Source organism: Anguilla anguilla, chromosome 3, assembly GCF_013347855.1.
Source record: "Anguilla anguilla isolate fAngAng1 chromosome 3, fAngAng1.pri, whole genome shotgun sequence".
In the NCBI taxonomy this organism is placed as follows: Eukaryota; Metazoa; Chordata; class Actinopteri; order Anguilliformes; family Anguillidae; genus Anguilla; species Anguilla anguilla.
Genome location: NC_049203.1, coordinates 40,306,766 through 40,327,608, shown reverse-complemented (window position 1 = coordinate 40,327,608; position 20,843 = coordinate 40,306,766). Strand labels below are relative to the sequence as shown.

Sequence of the window (20,843 nt, the reverse complement as noted above, 5' to 3'; positions counted from 1 at the left end):
GAATTTCAGTTGTAAGTACTGTAGTTACATTGTAATAACAGTGTCTGAATTTCAGTCGTAGGTACAGTAGTTACAGTGTAATAACTGTCTGAATTTCAGTCATAAGTACTGTAGTTACATTGTAATAACAGTGTCTGAATTTCAGTCGTAAGTACTGTAGTTACATTGCAATAAAGTGTCTGAATTTCAGTCGTAAGTACCGTAGTTACATTGCAATAAAGTGTCTGAATTTCAGTAGTACGTACTGTAATTACATTTGTAATGTAAAAATGGCTGTATTCTGAAGCTGTAGACTGTACTGCCAATATAGCACCCTGCCGTGATTTATTTCTGTTCGATTCTTTATTGCCATTGAGCCCCCATCTGGGACTTCTGTTTGGATTGCTTTTATTAATATGAATGCATAGTGTATTCATAATCATCCCACAGATGCATATTTGATATAGCCTTGAGCCAAGACATTTCTTACAGCTCATAATTGGATGAAATTGTGTTCTTATAAACACAATGCCTCTCCTTTGTCTGTAGAATACAGTGAGGTATTTAAATTTTTTTGCAATATATTGGCACACTCTTTGTCCAGCACCTGTGAAATTGAGCCGAGTTGAGAACAAAGGATAACATGCATTGATGTCATCATGGATTATACATTTAAATGAGTTTCTTTTAAGGTGGGGCTGTTTCTTTGTGGTTTTGTGGTTGATTAAAACAACCAGAAGTGTGCTTAAAGTCCCCAAAGCTAATGAAAGAAGACTTGTCATTTCATTTAATAAAGAGCTTATTATGTTGAAGTAGGATTATTTTGTTGTGCCACAAGCTTAATTCAGTTGGCTGATGAGCAAAGATAGAAGAACAGACAGGTGGTTACAGATTTAACTTTCATTTTTCCCTCTCGGCAGTATTTTGACAGTGTATTCCCCGTAGGGTCGTGGTCTAAAGAAGAAAATCGTATTATGAATGCCTTCTGTATACTTGAACAGACTTTAAAGGACATCTGTTATTGGAGGTCAGTATGCAGTTGTGCGTGAAAAATATTTAAATGTGTTCTTTTGGAGATCTGCGTACAGATGGTTAAGTACCCACTAACAAGCTTAATGTGGCCCCTGTTAAACTGGCCTCTAATAACCTGCCACTAACATCTGAGTTTGCATTTGGTATTGCCTTTTTCATCTTTAAAATGGGAGAGGAACGCTTATTGTTAACATTTAGTTAATTGCCATATTGCGGGGCTCACATTGTCACATCTGTCCAATGTTATTTGTTCAGGAATCAACGCGGGGCAATGGCAGGAGACTGCCTTGCTCTCTTTCACATGGAGAGGGGCTGCGCCGCGTCACACCAAGGACGCTTTCTCATTGGCCCAGTGTGTGTCTGAATATAGGATTTATGTACATGTGATAGGTCATGACTGGACACTTCCTAAACAGAGCACATTTCTGAATGGGCCACAGCAGTTGCAATTCCTGTACACATGTTGGTGACTTATAAAGATGTTTCACCTGTAGTAGTAAAGGTGTTATACATAGCTCACAAATGTGTTTCTAGTGTTTACATTTTGTTCATATACAATGTTACCACTATAATGAAAAATCCATTTTGAGGGATTCTATAAATATATGTGGCTTATTGCACGGGTTAGATATTGTTTTCTGTCCCTGGTACTATGGCATTTGCACCCAGAGCCTCAAATGCACATATTTCTGATATCTGAAATGATTCTGTGAGGCGATGATGGAAATGAAATTCAGTCTCCATGCCTTAACTCTTTTCTGAAGGAATATACTTCTCTGTATATCTCTGTACATCCCAGAGGAGAAAGTCGCTAGACTGTAGTCAACAGTCAAAAATTAGACATACTATATAAAAGTGTCACATCTTAAAGGACTCACTGTATGGCCACCAGGAATAGACAAATATCTAAATGCCTTCATATAGGCAGTCATTTTGCTATTGCATATGACTTGTATCACATGTGCATGATATGCACCACACATAAATCACACTTAATTATTTATCATTCTCTTTCTGGTCATTACAACATTAGATGGAATGCCCACACCTGTCTTTTAAGGTCTGAAAAATGTGTTTGAAACTAAATGTAAAAGACTCTACACCTAGGCCTGACAAACCTTTTATTAGTTCCAATAATTAACAGCTGATGTGATTACAATGAACCACAGCTGCGGCCATGCTTGTCTGTAGGGTGGGTGCTGCCCCATGGTGGACAACACCCCAAGTCCTTTCCTGGCATCACAATATATGTGTGCGTGCGTGTGTGTGTGTGTGTGTGTGCATGTGTAAACTATATGTTGGATACCAATCCATTATAATGCGGCATATGAAAGAGAGGGATAGTATAATTTGACACTGGTGCATGGTCTGTACAGTATCATGTTGTTACTGCACAATAAAATTCAGTGTTAAATCAACTCTTACAGAGTACATATGGTCCCAATTGGACTCATGTGCTCTGTTAAAGTTGAATTAACACTGGACATTTTACTGTGTATGTGACCTGATCTGGTTAACTGCATCCGAGGCTGATGCCTGTCTCTTTCTCTTCCCTCTTCAAATGTCAAAGAAAATTCCATAGGCAATTAAAATGCATGCTGAATCTGTTACCTGTACGCACAAATCTAGGGTTAAAATCTGTTATCTATACACACAAATCCACACCATACCAGAGGGTCATTGATGCCTCTTGAATTTAAGTTTGAATTCCCAATTTGTAACATTTAAATTGAAGAAATTAGAAATGGTTGTTTAGGTCTACCAGGTCTACAGTCTTGAGCCCGTAGCCAGAGCAGAGTGGAGGTCTGCCTTGTACGACTGGCCTTGTCACATGGTAGAGATATTGTTTGCCTCAGAATGGGAATTTCAGTACTGCGGCCGCTAATATTATTTATAAACCTCACCTTTATTGTTGAGAGCAGGAGTAAATTTGCCAGCTTTGTGAGAGGTATTCAATAGCTAAGTTGAATTACCTCACAACTGATTCATGATTGGTCTCCTTAAAAAGAGGCTAGATCAACAAATCGTATTATAATAATATAATGGCGCTTACGTCTGCTCTTGACAACTTGGGGTTACTTTTACTGACAGGATTTTTTTCAGTTGTTAGAAAAGCCAGTCCTTGCCATATATAAACCGCAGCCTCCCTTTCAGTGTTTCATCTCAGAATCACCCAATCAAGGTCAACATCCTCGGTCTTTGCTGGGGTGCTGCTGGGTTGTTTGAAGTGTTTATGACAGTTGAGTGGAAGGTTAGTTTATAGTTACGCTTTGCAGCAGAGAAGAACATTGTACTCTCTCTCTTCCTCTTTCTTTTTCTCTCTGTCTCTATTTCTCTCATTACTTTTCTGTTTGCTGGTCCATGTGCTGAAAGTAAATTCACCTGTTTATAAAACTGTATGAGTTGTAACAATGAAATCCAAATACAGGCCTTTGTGTATTTGAGCAATGGTAGAAAACAAGCACGGAACCGTCCAGACCCATGGCGCAACTCACTTCCGCAGACACATTTTAGATGGCACCACCTGCGCATGCGTCCTACTAAACGAAGCACCACCTGCGCATGCATCCCACAGAATGTCCCTCAAAGGTCGTGCGTGAGTGAGTGAGTGAGTGAGTGACCACAATTTGCCATGCATAGCCCATGGCGCCAGTTCCTGCATGCCGTGGGAAAAAGGTTATATTTCTAATAAACAATGAGTTGAACATGTGCTATCAGTTTTCTTTTTTAAAAATATTCTAATGAAACTAATGTAAAAAAAAAAACTTTAATTAACTCCTTAATTTTTTTGTTGTCTTATTGTTACTAGGATGGTAGAAAGTCATCTGCAAGTAGGACTCCTTTTCATTGGCTTGCAACTTTTACTTCCTGCTGCCGTATTGAGTTAGCTTGAGCAAAGTAGCCTATATTGAAATAAGGTGCTCGATAAATCCAGAGCATTTGATTGAGCTACATATTTCCTGAAACAGCCAAAATGCAATCAGTTGAATCCTGCCCAGTGTCTCCTCCCCTGATGTGGTCTCTGCATACATGCTGAATCCTGCCCTAGCTTACTGACCGTAGCTATCATGTGCTTCAGAACAAGTCCTTGTACAACTGCAAACATATAAGCTCTACAAAGCTTTATTCTGGGCTCGGACATCCTCTAAATGGCTATTATCATGCCTAAATCACATGCGCAACATAACAGGAAAGAAGACACCAGCTGCACCACAAAAGCAAAATGGGTGAAGTACTGTTATGCTACTACACTACACATTCGGTGACCAGATTTGGACCACTACTGTTGGCGCAAGGGTACCATAAACCATACACTCAGGAACACAGGATGGATGAAACAGTCTCAGAGATTTTGGAGTGCTGCAGACAGTGACTGCACAAATTGTGGGATTGTAGGATTTTCCATTTTTGTTTCTGGAGTTTGTTTCTTTTTTTATTTAATTTACATATGCATGTCAAGTATCTCGTTTTTAGATTATCACCATAGGAATGTTGTCTGCTCTCTATCTCTCTATTCCTGCTCTCCTTTTCACATGCAGTAAATCAGTCAGGTCTTATGTACACAAATCTGGGGTGTCCTGGAGTTGTCTCTCCTTTGAAAATTGTATTACTTTATTACCTGAAGACACAGCACACTCAGAAATCCGCATGATCAGAGAATGGTGCACAAAGATCATGTTCCTTTTGATTTTAAGTTTTAAAGCCATTTGTGACATTTAATTTGATGTAATTGCTTTGAATCTTAATATCTATATAGATAATGGTTGTTGAGGCCAGTTAGTTGAAATCTATCTGGTTGAAATTTTTAGAACCAGTTCCATTTTTAGGCAGAAGCTGGAGATTGCAATTTTCTGCATTTAACAATTATTTGTCTACAAATATCACCTTTTATTAAAAGCAGAAATGAACAGCCATTGTTTACAAGTTGTGCAGTAGCTGACCAGGATTACCTCTGAACAACCTCTGAACAAGGCAACTTTAATACATAAATTTGTCAGCTTTCAGATAAGGCAGTCCTTGTTTGTCCCTGCTCCCACAACCTACCCTTCCACACCCCAGACAGTTTCAGACAGTTAGCCCAGCCATGCCCCCTGTCTCTCTCAACCATCCCCACCCCTCCTGCACTACTTAAAGTAGGCATTACTTTTTACTTGTTTGGTCAGTTTTGGTGCTTAACATAAGCCTGTTAGCATCTGTTGTGGTGGACATTCAGTGGTTTAACATTCTGCTGTTGCCATCCGAGGAATCTGAACCTTGCATCGGGGCCTGGTGTTTTTTTGGTGTTCTTGGTGTCTGGGTCTGATGTTTTTGTCTTCCAGCTCATCTGGCAGTTTTACATCCCTGGTTTTTTGGAGTATTTATCTGTCTTTTGGTTTTTGAACTTTTATTTGGTGTTTGGGACTATTTTGGGCGAATCTTCTATCAATTTTTCTAACTTGTCTCTGTAACATTAGTTCTTTTTTAAGCATATTTTACATTGTCCTCACCTCCCCAACAATGTGTTCTTTCTATTTTTGGAAAGGTTTATGCTGCTTTAATGAAAAAGACCTACTGTTTTCATTTCATCTGGTTAGTAACCTAGAATCTAGTTTTTGTATTGATCAGTTTGAAAACATGAAAAAATGTACTGTAGGACTAAAAAAGCATCACATTAAGTGATTTTTTTAATATATAATTTCATGAAAGCATATTTGTTGCTAAGTGGGTTATGTACTTCATTATGAGTTAAATTAATAGCAGATCACAGTGTCAAACACTATATTAAATGGCCTTTTTCCACATACAGTACTTGCCAACATATTTCCAATGTTTCTTCTCTGTAACTTTTGGTCAGGGCCAACAGAATTAAGCCACATTTTTCTCACACATACAAATCTCTTGCATTGCATCTAATGCATTTCTGTATATTTGAACAGCTCAGAGAGCTGGTGGATGGCAGATAGAATGGAGTGATACAGCTGAACAGAAAACAATGGCCTCCTGTGGGAGGACATTTCTACATGACAAATTGCTGGTGGTATAGGCAAGGGTAGCGGTATAATGCAGGAGCACGGTGTGTGTCCATGTGTGTTATATACACAGTAAAATGTATGTATATAATAAATGTATAATAAAATGTTAATTCAACTCTAACACTGTTAATTCAACACTAACAGATAACACTGGGCATTCTACTGTGTATGGTTCACCCGATATGGATGTAAATGTCCTGCTGAAAATTGCAGCTTAAACCAACCTAAACTGGTTAAGCTGATTTAAGATGTACTTTTGCCACTTTTAGCTGGTCAACCAGCTGTTCACCAGCTAAGCAGCCTATATAGTCAGCTAGTCCATCAGTTTGACCACCAGTTTACTCTAGCAGTTTAATCAGCTTTAACCAGCTTTGTCCAACTAGAGACCAGCTTTTACCAGCCACAGACTAGCTATTACCAGTTAGAAGTGTCGAAAACACAACTTAAACCAGCCTAAAATCCCTGCTAGTCTTAGCTGGAATTTTCAGCCGGGTACCCTCAAATTAAAGTTGACTCTACTTTAACCTCATATTCATTGTTTCATTTCAAATTCAATGTGGTGTACAGAGTCAGAGCAGCTAAAATGTGTTGCTGTCCAAATATGGACTTCACTGTATATCAGCAGGTTTAAAAAATATAAGCCATGGCAAAACTTTTACTTCCAAAACTCAAATATGAAGCATAAGAAGATAAGATAAGAATAATCAGATTGCTTTTTAAAATTTGCATCATCATGTAAAACTTAAATGCTAATTTGTTTGATTAAAAAGAAAAAAAAACAGGGGTCTTGGGTATCAGAAAATGCTATCATGCAGACAGTATCAGTATGATAAAAAAAATATTCTCTCTTCATTATTTCCATCATTAGTGATAAAGCAAGTGTGAAGATGTGCTATGTGTTGTTTGCAGTGAGGTCAGTTTGTGACTGTACTATAAGTTTGCAATCTATATAGTAAATCAGCTGTGAGGCTTGTTAGAAGTCATCAAATTGGTTTTTACACTACATATGTACATCATTCTGTGCCATGCTATGCCATGCAGTGATGGTACTAAGGTCATTTTGAAGGCACTTTAACAGGCACCTTCTATTGGAAAATAAATTCCAGGGAGTGTTTCTCAGGGTTTGACATACAAAGCCATGATTTATATGGCCTATTTGCACTCTCATTCCATTCCTGGAACACTCAAGTAAAAATTCCCTCTGATTTTCTTTCTTCTTTCAAATGTGTATTAACCATTAATGTAAATTAATGTTCAATCTGCCATCTGGAACATGCAATTTATGGCATGGCAATTTATATACTGAATGGTAATTGTCCTGTCTTTCTGTCTACCATTTGTAGGGTGGAACCCATCGAAGTTACAGGAAAGATGCCATCCCACCATTTTTACTTAAGTGAAAAATAGTTTAATATGGTGTTCTTGGAGAAAACAGCACATATTAGCATTGCTCTTAGGCTTCTTTGACTTTCTCTTTAAAATTATGTTGCTTAATACTTAGTGCAATACAGCATTTTAATAAACATGAAGAATCATTTTTTTCCAAATAAAATCTTGAATGGCATTGCTTGGGAATTGGCAGAGACAAAATGTTCAAAATGTGGCTAACTAATGATGACATGCTTCGTATTCCCCAAGTACATACTGTAAAATATATGTCAGTTTTGGCAGTTCCCTAATAAATTGCCATTGTCCTTGCAGAAGGGCATCGGTGTTTACTTGTATCCAGAATATTAAAATCCTAGGAGCTCTGCAGGTTTCTCAGGTTTTCAGGGAGTGAAAAAATGGTTGATGAGATGATTGAGATGTTTTTGTTTTTTCTCGAGGCATTTCAGTTCACTTAGGATGTATTCAGTGTGAATGTGAACAGTGGGCAAGCTTATTTGCATTAACGAGTGCTCCCAGACGCTTGCCAGAGCTTTCACTCTGTAAAAAAAAAAAGTTTAATGAAGGAAAATTTGCTCCTCAGCTCCTGAAACTGATTTAGATTTTAATCTGTGATTAGTCGTATCTAATCACGACAAGAGAGGGAAGCACAGCGCAATTCAGGCTGGACCCCACAGGCAGGCCCTCATAAGACGGTGCATTCATTAGGCTTAAAATCAAGTGTGAACCTAGGAGCTGGTATTAGCATGTCCTTGCAAGGCTGGCATGGATTTAGCACATACTGAGCTGATATGAGTGTGACAGAACGACCGAGATAGCCATGATGACTGTTTCAATCTTCAGCATAGACATTATCTACACACCAGAAACTACAGCTTTAGGTGTTTTTGTTGTGTATTTCTTTTGAAATATGTATTAAAAGGTTTTTTATCACCCATTTGCAGCAATGATTCCAGAATCAAAACAATAAAAAATTGTGTCATTGTCTTTTGCATGTTCAAATACTCACCATAGCTCCAGATATGGTGTGTGCACATTTCCTTGTGGCAGGAGAGCAGCACTCTGGGATGTTTGATATTTCAAGGGTCTAAGCTAAATCCCCATTGTGGAGCACATGTAAACTAGGAGAAATTATGGCTTTTCTCCCTAATTATGCTACCTGGAATGTCTAAGCTGTGAAGAATCTGCAAGATAGACAGTAAAATATGTTCATATTAACAGCAATGGCTGCATTTGTCTTCAGATGTCCCCTGGCTAATTGTAAAATTAGAATACTGTCGTGAATTTCTAAGTACATGCAATAAAAGTAGCTAAATATTTCACAACTCACAATGTGACTTGTAAATGGCTCTCCTCTGCTAAGAAGGATGATGCCTTTTACCAAATCTAAAACTGGTCTTAGAGAAGTCTACTGTAGAGAAAATTAACACTTAGAGAACAGTTAGAGAACACTTATTAATCTAGGAAGGGGAATCGCTGTCACCATCAGAGATAATAGCAGACACTTATGTCTGCCCCATAACAGGCTACTGCTTATTATCTCTTCCATGGCCAGAGGTAGTGCTTGTAATGGCATGTGTTCCTTCTGCAGTATGTTCTATTTATGTGTAGTGATCTTTTTATAATCACTCGGCTACAGACTCCATATTCTTAATTTCGCTCAGCATTCAACATTCACTGCTCAAGTTTGCATCATTGAGTTTGGCATCATTTTGCCATTTAAACTTGTAAAAATGCTAATGTGCAAATGCAAATTGTAGTTTTGTTACCGCATCTTACTCAAAGGCTACATGTTGGCTGCATCACAGTATGCTTTTGATAACTGCAAGTTGTAATGAATTATATGGTGGCTGTGGGCTGTGAGCTGCAATAGGTGGATGGAATTTTATATTTCTATTAATTAAAATGAAATAAATGCAATTTCCGTGAGATTAAGTTTGTATCACTTTACAAGCAGCTGATAAACAGTTGGCTAGCGCACAATAATACAGCAGTGTAAATGCAAATTTCCTCATCTGAACCTTAGTACAATTTTATTGCAAATTTATGCATTTGCAGTTGGATTTGTAGAGGCAGCCTTATCAAATACAGTGGTTTGGAGGTATTCTTATGTTCATTTGAAAGGCTTATGAATGTAAGATCTGAGTCATGTAGTGAATTGTATGTGCTGCGGATCTTGTCTTAAGTGGAGATTTTTCTGAGGTGGTGTCCCTTTTCACTGCTCCCTCTGGTGTGAATCTGCATATTCTTTAGACAGTCCCAAGTGGCAGGAAGCTTAATTTTCTCTTGGAACATTTCCAATTCCATCAGACCGTTCCTCTACTCCAGATGGCCCTTAGCATTTACTTCTGCTTCCAAGGTTAGCCACGGCCATTTCAGCTAATTACAATAACAAAATGAGAAGAGCGAAAAATGTTGGAATAATGAATATCTTCTAGACACCTGACAGCAATGGAATGCCATGTTCCCCTGGAAAAAAAAGCTCAACTGCATATTGAAACAGAATTTATTCACATCTGTCATAAAACATGTCCTTGATAGACTGTGCAACAGCTGTTCCCAAATTCAAGGTCCGCTTCAGGTAAATTGAGCGTTTGTGCGAAATTTAAGCATTTAACAAATATGCAGTGAGAACGTAATCATGTAAATGGACAAAAATACTTCATCACAAGGCTAAAATTGTGGATCCATCAGATAATATTTTGCATATTATGTATGTATTGTATTTTATGTGGGTATCCTGAGTATTGGAATTATGTTTAATGTTAAATTAATAATCTCGAAGATTTTCATTAAAATAAATGTCTGTTAAGTCACTGTCTATGGCCGAATTAGGTAACACAATGGTGATTGAGCCTATTATTATATTAATTTATATTATTAATATTATAATAATTTATGATTAAAGAACTGGGTGTCTGTGGCGACATTCCCGGGAAAAAATCACAAGTGGTGCATAGTTAGTGACACGTTTTCCATCACCCATCTGTGGTTGGTCCGCCTGGTAGACGGAGCTAACGCAACAGGCTCGCTCTTCAACTCACTTGTGTGTGAGTGGTGTACTGTTTTTTCCGGTGTCTGCTAGCATTACAATAACAGAGAAAGTTATGGAACTAAAACGTTTTTGTGTAACATGAGAGGTCATATTATTTGTTGATGTAGATTTCGTATTACATTTGATGACAATGTAACGTTACTAAATTACATAGCCTTGCTATTTGCACAGCTAACGCTAGCTACCGGACCATGTCAAGAAAGGCAACATTAGTTCAGACAAAGTTGCGCACAGTAGCCATCTCTCATATTGGGTAACGATGCGTTAGCTAGCTAGCTAATGTAATTAACACAATATGTCAGCTAACAATTAGAAAAAACGCTAGCTAATGCTACCGACTGGTACCGACCTCGCAAAACGTCTCTCGAATGCAGTGCTACCTTGTTGCAATGTTGCAGTGTAGCTAACTAAAGGTCAGTTCAGATCAATGATTCGCAACGAGACTGGATGCAACTTGCAAAATTCCAAGACGTCTGATTGTGAACGTTCTAACTGCACTTGACGATTTGACAAGGTGGGTCTTTTGAGACCCCAGGCAACGGCTTCAGACGCTCTGCAACTAACCAGTTCACACCGCTGCAATTTTCTCTGCAACATTCTAAAACCGTTTTGTCTCGTTGCGAATCATTGATCTGGATTGGCCTTAATGTTACCGTTATTTACATTGCCATCAAGTTCATCAATATATTATAATGAATAAAGCCATCTTTACACAGAGCATTAACCCGGGGTATAGGTGGAGCAGAGCCGGGTCTGATTTCTATGTAAAGATGTCAAGCCGGAGAAAACTAAATTAAAGAATACGGCAGTATGGATTAGTGTTGTTATTATTTTATTACGCTTCTTCATATGTTCCTTCAGCCTTGATGCCCTTTTTTGATGAAATCTCCTTTGTTTTTGTTTTATTATTCTTGTTCTGATTGCTAATTTAACACCCAGCTCAGCTTTAGTCTCAAACAGTTTAGATAGCAAAATCAAAAACACCAGGGGTAACATTTTGCAAGGCAGTTGTTTCAAAAATATCACGCAACAATAATTCACGAGAAAGACTGTTTATTGTGCACGAGATATATAATTGCACAAGCCACAGCGAATCCCGCAAATTCTTCTCTGCAGTGTAAAGATGTTCATACCGGGCAAAAGGTGGATAAAGAACGTCTGTGGAAATTGATCATCACTAATTATACCCCAGGTCTGCTACAGCATTTTAACCCAGCTCGGCAGTGTAAAGACAGCTTAAGTTAGCCTAATGTTAGACAATGAATGAGTATGTACATAACGTTACTTTTATAACAACCGTTTTTTATTCAGTAAATAGTAAGTGCTATAGTTGGAGTGGCCCAGGTTCCAACTGACTGACGTCACACAGGCGACACTGGTTGGATCCGGTTGGATCTCTGGGAAGTGAGGTCAGAAAACACACCTGCAATTACTGCTTTTCGCCATTGGTACCGCCAAAGAGAACAAAACGGAAATGTTCGAGATTGTAACTTTAATAGTGCATACTTTTTGGTTTCATGTATCACTATTTGGCTATTTCATTGTCAAGGCATCTTGCCATTCTTCTGTTCAGATGCTCAAGTTGCATAGTTGTAGTGCTGTTTATCTGATAAGGCTATATAGTCTGGTGGAAATTCTTTTGAAGATTTAATGCACTTCAGTTTTCTATACTGGGAAGGACAGTGCACATCATCACATCACATCAGTGAGATCATTGTGGAAACATTGTGAGTCTACTTGATTGTAATGCCCCCTGAATTACCTATTACTGGCTTGACATCTTGATGGAATACAGTAACACACTTTATTACACTTTTGTGAAGTAAAACTAGTTTTGTGGCAGAAGGCATTAGATTACTCTGTCTCTTCGACTTGTGGAAACAGAATGACTGTGCGCACTCTCCGTCCAGCGCTGCATTTTCTTTTTGTACTATACGGATATGTGCGCGACACATAGTAAGGGTATTACAGCTTATGATGAAAGATTCATCTCCGTGAACTGGTCCCTCAAACAACTGTCTTCTGTCACGTCTGGGGAAGCCGGCGACAGTAATGGCCTGCTTTATTTGGAGTCGGAGTCAGACGGTGACACTTAAAAAGATTTACAGAGGGATTGATAGTCCCTGGGTCGCTTTTTCCACTCAATAGCACTCTTTAAATGGAGTTGTTTGAGGAGTCCATCTTTAACTAACAACACCCTTGAATGCGGAGGACTGTTGTCCACCCAAGGTCTGGGATTAGGGGATTGATCGTCATTCCTAACACCCATCCAGCAATCATCAGGACTGTTTAAAAGAAACTAGCTTCTGTCACTAATCTGTCCCTTGGGTCAGGAACTCTGCAGGAATCACATTTTTACTAATGCATTTAGAGTCACAATAAGCTGGGAATTCACCAGTTTGAATTTAACAAAATTAAAATAATATTTTAGTACAATACAGGCTCATTTATAAACATAATATCAGAAAACAAAGTTGTGCTTGTTTTCCAAGCAGATTTTAAAGGAATACAATAGTCATTATACCCTAAATGGAAATAATCCTCCTTCATTTTTTCATGACAATTTTTATCATTCTTGTTGTCGTTCTTAAGAACAGTGTGTACAATTGTACATCTACATGTTGGCTAAATATATCAGCCACATGGTGGTGCAGGCCACTGAGCTGGAACATAGAATTAATGCATCTTATTTCCACCTCAATTGCTTTTAAGACTTATAGTTATTCTGCTGTATATTGTCTACTTCTTTTTAATGTATGCTCAAAAATTGCCCTTGATATCGGTTCACCCACATCACTTTGTGATTTGCCAGCAGTACAATTAATAGCAGCAGTACTCTTTTATTAACCAGCCCAGGTTTAAAGACAATTCATTTATGTCTTTGGAAGAGCTCAATCCAGCCTTGCCAGTTAACATTTATGTTTTGTCTCCCTCTGTTTGCATACATTTGTCACTGTTTGAGAAGTTTTGAGAGTATAGACTGGAGGACCGTCAGAGCCTCAAATGGCTTTAATTTCTTTACATTATAAGACAGTTATATGATTCGAGCCTTAGCGTTTTGTCACCAGAAGGAACTTTGCTTTTAGTTGCAAACATACATTCATTATGTAACTATTTTCCATAAAGTTGAAAAGAGACCAAAAAATAGGTAATCTGCAGCATTAACAGATCTGTTTTGTGGTATTCTATGAATATTTAATGTTTTGTATGAGCCAAAAATCTAAATCTGTCTGCTTTATTATAACATGCAGATTATTAAACAGAATATTTGTTTAATATTTAAACAGAATTTGAATAGGGAAGATTCCATTCTATAGATTTTCATCACTACATCCAGATTGTTGTTACATCCGATATTCTTACAAATGGGTTGCACTATATGGCAACATGCATATTAAATCCATTTGTGATAACTTTTTATAATTAATATGTACAGAGAGGATGAAGACGTGCTCCTGTCTGTTAAGGCAAATACATGTTTTCCAATGTTTAAGTCTATTAAATAATTCCACTGTAAATGGAATCCAAAGTAAAATGGCTTTAATTACTGTTTTCTGCATGAAATATTAGAGTGCTTAATAACATATTCAGGTATTGCTTTACAAAAGCTGTTCCTGGCAGGCACCATAATTACCAGCAGATATGAAATTTGTTTCATGCAATCAATAAAACGGATTCAGAAATGGTTCTGCTTTTGCAAAAGGCACACAGCCTCAAGGCTACTATTTTATGGCTTGTGTACCAGTCCTCTCTGTGCCTCATTATGTAGTGTAGTCATTGTTCTGCTATTTCCAAACTATAAGGTTTTTAATTCTAATTGATTTCCTAACTCATAGTGTAGAAGCGCAGTCAATTGTTCCTGGAAAGCACTGAATCCAATGACTTGGTTTTGTGCTTGATTAATGGAATCTGAGTGGAGCCATACTGCAGTCTTGTGGAGTGGGCGAAAGTATCAGCTGATGTGACATTTCCATTGGCATTAATCTTAACAAGACGATAGGCTGAGTAGCACTGAGTATCCGCCTCTTAATCTAATGATTTGCACAGCGACAGACTGAAGACAGAACAGCTGAAGGTGGTCAAGTCAAGTTCCTCCAATTTTGAAGCATAGATGAAAAAGAAAGAAGAGCTACAGAAACTAATGGATATATCGCTTTTTTTCTCCCCTTCTGCTTGTCACGCACTGCTAATATGGACGTCCACAAAGGCTCAGGTTAGTGCCGATCATTCTGTGTTTCTGCTTTGATTAAGTCAATAGGGCCACTGCATGCTAAGTGCGTAACATTGCGCCCGTTGCTAGGTGACCTCTTCCAGGACCCACCTTGGTTGTAGGGTTGCAGTAATTTATTTGCGTTTTTGAGGGTGAGGACAATTGAATTAAAATCTTTTAAATCTCTAAAAAATTCACCCTCTCTTTAATTTTGTGCCCCTAATCAGACAATGGTTTGGAATCGGGGTATTTCATTATCTTGTGAATAGTAAATAAACTTATAGAAACAGAGAGAAGAAAAAGTAGAGGGGAGAAAATAAACCTACCTGTGAGAAGGAGTTTGTAAAACCATTCCCTGTGAATACTGAGCTCTATAGTTTGAGCAACAGAGCAAGCTTTCTTTATGTTCCTTGAAATGGCTCTTGTGGATGACATATTGGGACAGTAGTGACATACATAAGTATATTGTGGCATAAATACAAAAATAATGACTATTGGAGGTTCCCTAGAAAATGGTTTACAATAAATAAAAACCATTCCTAAGCTGCTAAAAGGCCTTTTCTTGACATATATTGTACAGAATTCAATTGCCTTTCAGGTCTGCCGTGTATAAGTTATACATAAGTTCAACCATTTTAATTTTGTTTGAAAAGATTACTGCATAACTCAGTGATATGAGCAATCTGTTTATAGCAATCTGAAGCAAGGTCTGTGTATGCAGTATGAACTGAAAAGATCGAGAATGACATGGTTCTATTCCCCTACAGCATAAACTAGCTAGCCAATAAAAAGTCCAGAAATGTGACTTCAGGTGATTTGACCAAGAGGAAGCAAGTGTAGGTTGTATGAGAAATGTAAGACAACAGGTCTGTTCCGATCCCCATGCACCCATTATGAGCAGATGCCAGTACAGATGGGATATGATGTGAGAGACCGAGCTGCGAGCGTTTTGCTCACGTCTCACACACACGCATTGTGTGCCATTATATCTGACATGTATGAAGCAGGTAAAACATTCCTGGCAAAGTCACGTTTTCTTACAGACCCTGTGCATTCCGTTTCCTCTTGTATTTTAAGCATTCATTAAGCCACAAGATAATGATGCATTTATATTTGTTCCTATTTACAAACAGGGAATTTCTTTTTAATGCAAAGTATCACATTTTTAACATATATGCAGAAGGTCTGATCCACCATGTCTGTTCTGGTATTCACTTCATATTTACTTCTGAGTCGCAGTCATCTAAACGGTCACACCACAAATAGCTTAAAAAATAAATTCCATGTTAATTACACAGTACACATCATCTCTACATCATGTGATCTTTCATCTTTCATGATCTTTTGGGATAAACAAAATTATTTTAAATTATTTAAATTCTCAACTGAATAGCATTTGTTTTTTTTAGTTCACTTTGATGATTAAAAATTATTTTGATTGTGGATTTTTTGAAATGTGTGATTTATGGTATTTTACGTCTTTGTTAGTGTGTGATCTTAATTTTTCAGTTCCGAGAAACAGTGTCAGTAAGTGTTATTCTCAGGAATGCAGAAGCACAATATCAATTAGGAAGGCACAGAAGGCTTATTTACCATCAACAAGCCAACAACTGGCGTTGTAAACAAATGTAAATACCACTACACTGCTAAACTATCTTTACTCAGGTATATCCATAACATTGCCATCCCAAAAGTAAGTCCAAGAAGAAAGAAAGAGGATAGCTAATGGGGGTCAGGGTAGCCATGTTGCAGTCTGATATGGTGGGTCTTCAGTCTGTGTTTGAAGAATCTGTATGCCCAACACAGTGCCATGATGTTCTTGGAGAGGGACAGTTTGCTGTCTAGTAGCACTCCGAATTTCCTATCAGGTGAAGAGCGCAACCCTGCGGTGTAATCCAGAGGGGGGTGAAAGGCCAAGCAGGGGGTAGGACTTGGCTGGAAGTGCAACGTCTCAGTTGTAGCTATTTAGAAGTTTAGGTGATGGTTTGTCATCCGCCAGGAGACGTCATGTAGAAAAGCTGAGATGTCCGCTCAATGTCCAGTGCATCAGAAGGGGGGGGGAGGGGGGGGGGGGGGGGAATAATTATGTTTCATCAGCATAGCAGTGATAAGACAGGCCATGGGAGGAGATGACCAAGAGGAGAACGACCAAGGCCTGAAAGATGGGGCAACGGCATCCACCCCGCAATGTAGGGCAAATCGTAAATGTAGCAGGCAGACCTGCTGAGAACTCTCCTGCTGATCTCTAAAATAATCAGGGAAGACAGCAACAGGAGGCGGTGGTCAGCTGTGTCAAAAGCTGCAAAGAAGTCAAGGAGGATTAGAATGGAGGAGAGAGAAGCCATGTTTGCAGATTGGAGGTCCTCACTGAGGACCTGAGTTGTGTATTCAGCTCCGAAGCCAGACTGCTGAAGGTTGAGAATTAAATTGTAGGATTAGGCAGCATGGACTACAATCATGGAACTGACCCTACTTACTTTAATTATCCATTTACGTCCGCACAATAGCAGCCTGGGAACAGAAACCAGTACCTGCGGTTTAAAACGATCCAGTATCTATTAAGTACAATTTAAGATGTGGAAATTGTTTAAAACTAATATTTTAAATTAATATTTGAATACCTTCTTGCACTGCACACAGTTACATTGGCACTTACAAACATTCAAAATTGATGTATAAATTTAATATAAAAAACAAGTATGAAATACACCATCCTTCTGGTCAACAAAGAAGCCAAAGTCACTGAGAACTGTATATATTATTTCTGTGTTTAATAAGAACATTAAGATATAATAACTTCTTAACTCAAGAGCTGTAAGTCAACTATAGAATCACTTATTGCTTAAGGGCTACCAATTTTCTTAGAAATGCAAAGTGTACTAAGAACAGAATGGAGACATTTTATATTTTTATATGACTGTATGATTGCCTCTTTGATTTAGCAGTTAATTGTTGTTGTGTTGGGTGGTACATCCACAGTAAAACCTTAGAAAGGACTGCAGTTTGCTTTAGTCTTCACTTTCACAGCTTTTACTTTTAAGTGTCAGTTCTGCACTATATTCGCCACACAATTACATTACATTGGATTTTATGTCATGGTGCCCACAATAATCCATGGTGATGCATGTGCTCTGTAGTGTTAAATAGGAGAGGACTATTTTAGCGTATTAACACACAGAGCTGAGAACTGTTCTGACACGTTTTAGGTGTCAACGCCACTAACAACCACGCAACTCAGCTGTTGCACTTGTGTAAATTCAGCAAAAATAGTGTAAAATAAACGGTTTTCTTTTTTTCATTTGAAGACAGGGGTCTTTATGTATCCAGCGCTAGTGCTGTTTGACATATTAACCTAACTGTTTTAAAAGCTGAGCATGGCTGAGGTTATTTGTTTTGCAAAGTGCCATAGTGTAGATCTCAGATGTCACTATGGATCTGGTATTGGCTTTGTACAGTATTTGTGACAAGAGAAGAACATCTGTGATACAGAAAGCCATCCTCATCCTCTCCTTAAATAGAAACAAATGTAGGCCAAGTACTCAGTTGAGAAGTTTAACACTTGAATTTGAATTGGAAACAGCTGGGCCCCATGTTGGCAGTGGACCCCCTCTTCGCAGGAGAGTACTGGTCCAGTACCATACAAAGGCTGAATGCGTTCATCCAGATGTGTGTTTGTGCAGGTGCCTGTGTGATGGCCGTCCTGTGCTCTCTGTTTTGTGTCTGCAGGTCTATGAGGCAGTGCCCTGTTACAGCGAGTGCAGGCAGCAGGTCTGGGTGACAGAGCCCTGGTCCGTTTGCACCATCAACAGCGTGGACAAGCTACCGGACTGCGGGGAGGGAGTCCAGAGCCGCAAAGTCAAGTGAGTCAGTATCCCTTAGCCTTTCTGTACCTTAGAAATGAGTCACGCATGAGTCAGTATCCCTTAGCCTTTCTGTACCTTAGAAATGAGTCACTCATGAGTCAGCATCCCTTAGCCTTTCTGTACCTTAGAAATGAGTCACTCATGAGTCAGTATCCCTTAGCTTTTCTGTACCTTAGAAAACTTATGAGTCAATGTCCCTGCCCTAACACGTCCTGTACCTGAAAGTCAGTCACATGAGGCAGTATGTCTCTCTTTTTACTTACTGTATCTAAGCTAAGTCCCATGAGACAGCATTCCTAGCCTAAGACATCTTGTTTCTCAGAAAAGTCAGATGAGTCATTAGCCTACCCTTTTTGAGAAGCCAGACATAACTCCACCTATTCTATCCCTTGATTGGCAGGTGTGTGCGAAGGGGCAGCGAGGGCTCGGGAGACACTGTGGATGACAGCCTGTGTGACCAGGAGGAGGTGCCTTTCAGAGCACAGACCTGTTACCTGCCCTGCCCTGATGATTGTGTGATGTCACAATGGGGCCAGTGGAGCGCCTGTCCTTTGGTAAGAATTTTTTTAAAAATCTTCCAGAGCACTGGCACTGGATTCAATCAATATTTTGTCCTAGAAAATAGTGTTTGTATTATTTTGGTGGTGTTTTGTTTATTTTTGTGAACTAGCCAAACTCTTTTTGAATAAAAGATGAACACTTCTTAATCAAAATTGAGTCAGAAATGTTGATTCCTTCTATTTCAGTGTATTAGTAGAAACCATGGGCCAGTTTTGTTTGGATTGCAACTGCTTTTTTGATGCAAAAGTAGTTTCTACATTGTCGCAATATGAACGTCATATTTACTAAACGGTCGCAATGCTTCAAAATTGCTATTATGATATATATTTTGCAAGGATTGCGTCACTCTGCAACTTTCCATTTGATGCTTAGTTAAATGTGTTCATGCATATGTTTACCTGGAGTGAATGGGCTCGAAAAGAGGGAGGAGATTTTGTAAATTAAGCCTAAAGCATGTGTTAATTACGACTCTCCACTGCATGAGAATTTTTACAACTCCTAAAAGCAGGTGGTAATTTGTGCTAATATAGACTGTAGCTTATACACAGGATGCTGGAGGAGGATGTCGGGCTGTACGCACATTCTCCACAGTCAAATCAGTTTCCCTTGTGGGTTGTGTGAGAGGAATTAATGCATTCTCTGGTGCATAAAACTCTGGAAAGGATAAGGGATTTAAGATGTTTCACACGTTGCTCGTAATCACTTCTCATTTATTTTCTGATATAATATGAAATTACTTTTCACTGTGACTCTTTGCTTTGTAAATCTCTTTATGCATGTACTGTGTTCCATCATTATCCAACTCTTGAATCCGTGATTAAAACTGGACAAAACTGAATGCACTGCAGGTATATATCTGGTTAATAATTTAGTTTCTGTAATCACAATCTCCTCCTTTGTTTAAGCTCCTAGCGAGGGGTAAACCAATCACAATTAAACAATGTGCATCATAACTTTAATCTTGTTCCGCTATCTGTATGCTTCAAAGCATCTGTAACAGCCATGGAAAAAGTAACAGGAGTAATCTTATTTAAGAGTCTACAGCCAGTGAAGCAGAAAAGTCTACAGTTAAAGAAAATCTGCAAAAGAACATCGCATTTATTGCCAGAAGTCAGCGTAGTTATTTATGTTAAATGATTTTGTTGATTTTGTAATTCTAATGCTTTGTAATACTTCAGTCTTGCAGAATCTTGCTAACTGAACTTATAATAAACCAGTGAATCATATAAAAGACTTTTTTGATTTGAAAGTGTACAGTACATTTGAACACAAATAGGCAAAAAAACAGTAAAAAAAACAAGGGGCTCTATTTTTCGGCATTAATGTCGCACATGGGCACAGTCAATGGCGCAGCATGTGGGCACAGTGGGCATGGTTATTAAATGTTGGCATTTTCGTGACAAGAGGCGAGTACCGCACAGCTCAAAGAGCACGGGGCAGATGTAAACTGAGCTAGATTATGCTAAATATTTTATCAGTGGGTGTGTTGAAGCTGGATTCACTCATAGCCAATCAAATTACCTCCCAGACTACCACTGTCTGCATATCTATTTTGTATTAATATCGCTAAACACAATATCACATACAGTAGGTGTGTGGCTGGGTAGAAGGAGCGGGAAATCTGCACTTGCTCAAATAATTTTTAGACCTGAGCTGGCGATCAGGTAATGATGGAAAAACAGTTAACTAATTGACTAGATTTGGAAAACTTCTTGAATTGTCAGGCCGACAGCGCTCTGGCTCAC

At 38.5% G+C, this 20,843-nt stretch overlaps 1 protein-coding gene across 6 annotated transcripts in view; it reads left to right on the top strand.

Annotated features, from left to right (window-relative positions):
• LOC118223263 (thrombospondin type-1 domain-containing protein 7B-like) overlaps nucleotides 1–20,843 on the top strand; it is a 351,386-nt gene that overhangs the window by 308,270 nt on the left and 22,273 nt on the right. For 5 of the 6 annotated variants that reach the window (XM_035409549.1, XM_035409550.1, XM_035409548.1 and 2 more), the window contains 3 exons: nucleotides 14,672–14,677; nucleotides 18,401–18,534; nucleotides 18,938–19,091. In XM_035409549.1, coding sequence (XP_035265440.1) covers nucleotides 14,672–14,677; nucleotides 18,401–18,534; nucleotides 18,938–19,091 — 294 coding nt within the window. The remainder of the gene's footprint in view (nucleotides 1–14,671; nucleotides 14,678–18,400; nucleotides 18,535–18,937; nucleotides 19,092–20,843) is intronic. The other variant, XM_035409551.1, reaches the window with a different exon arrangement.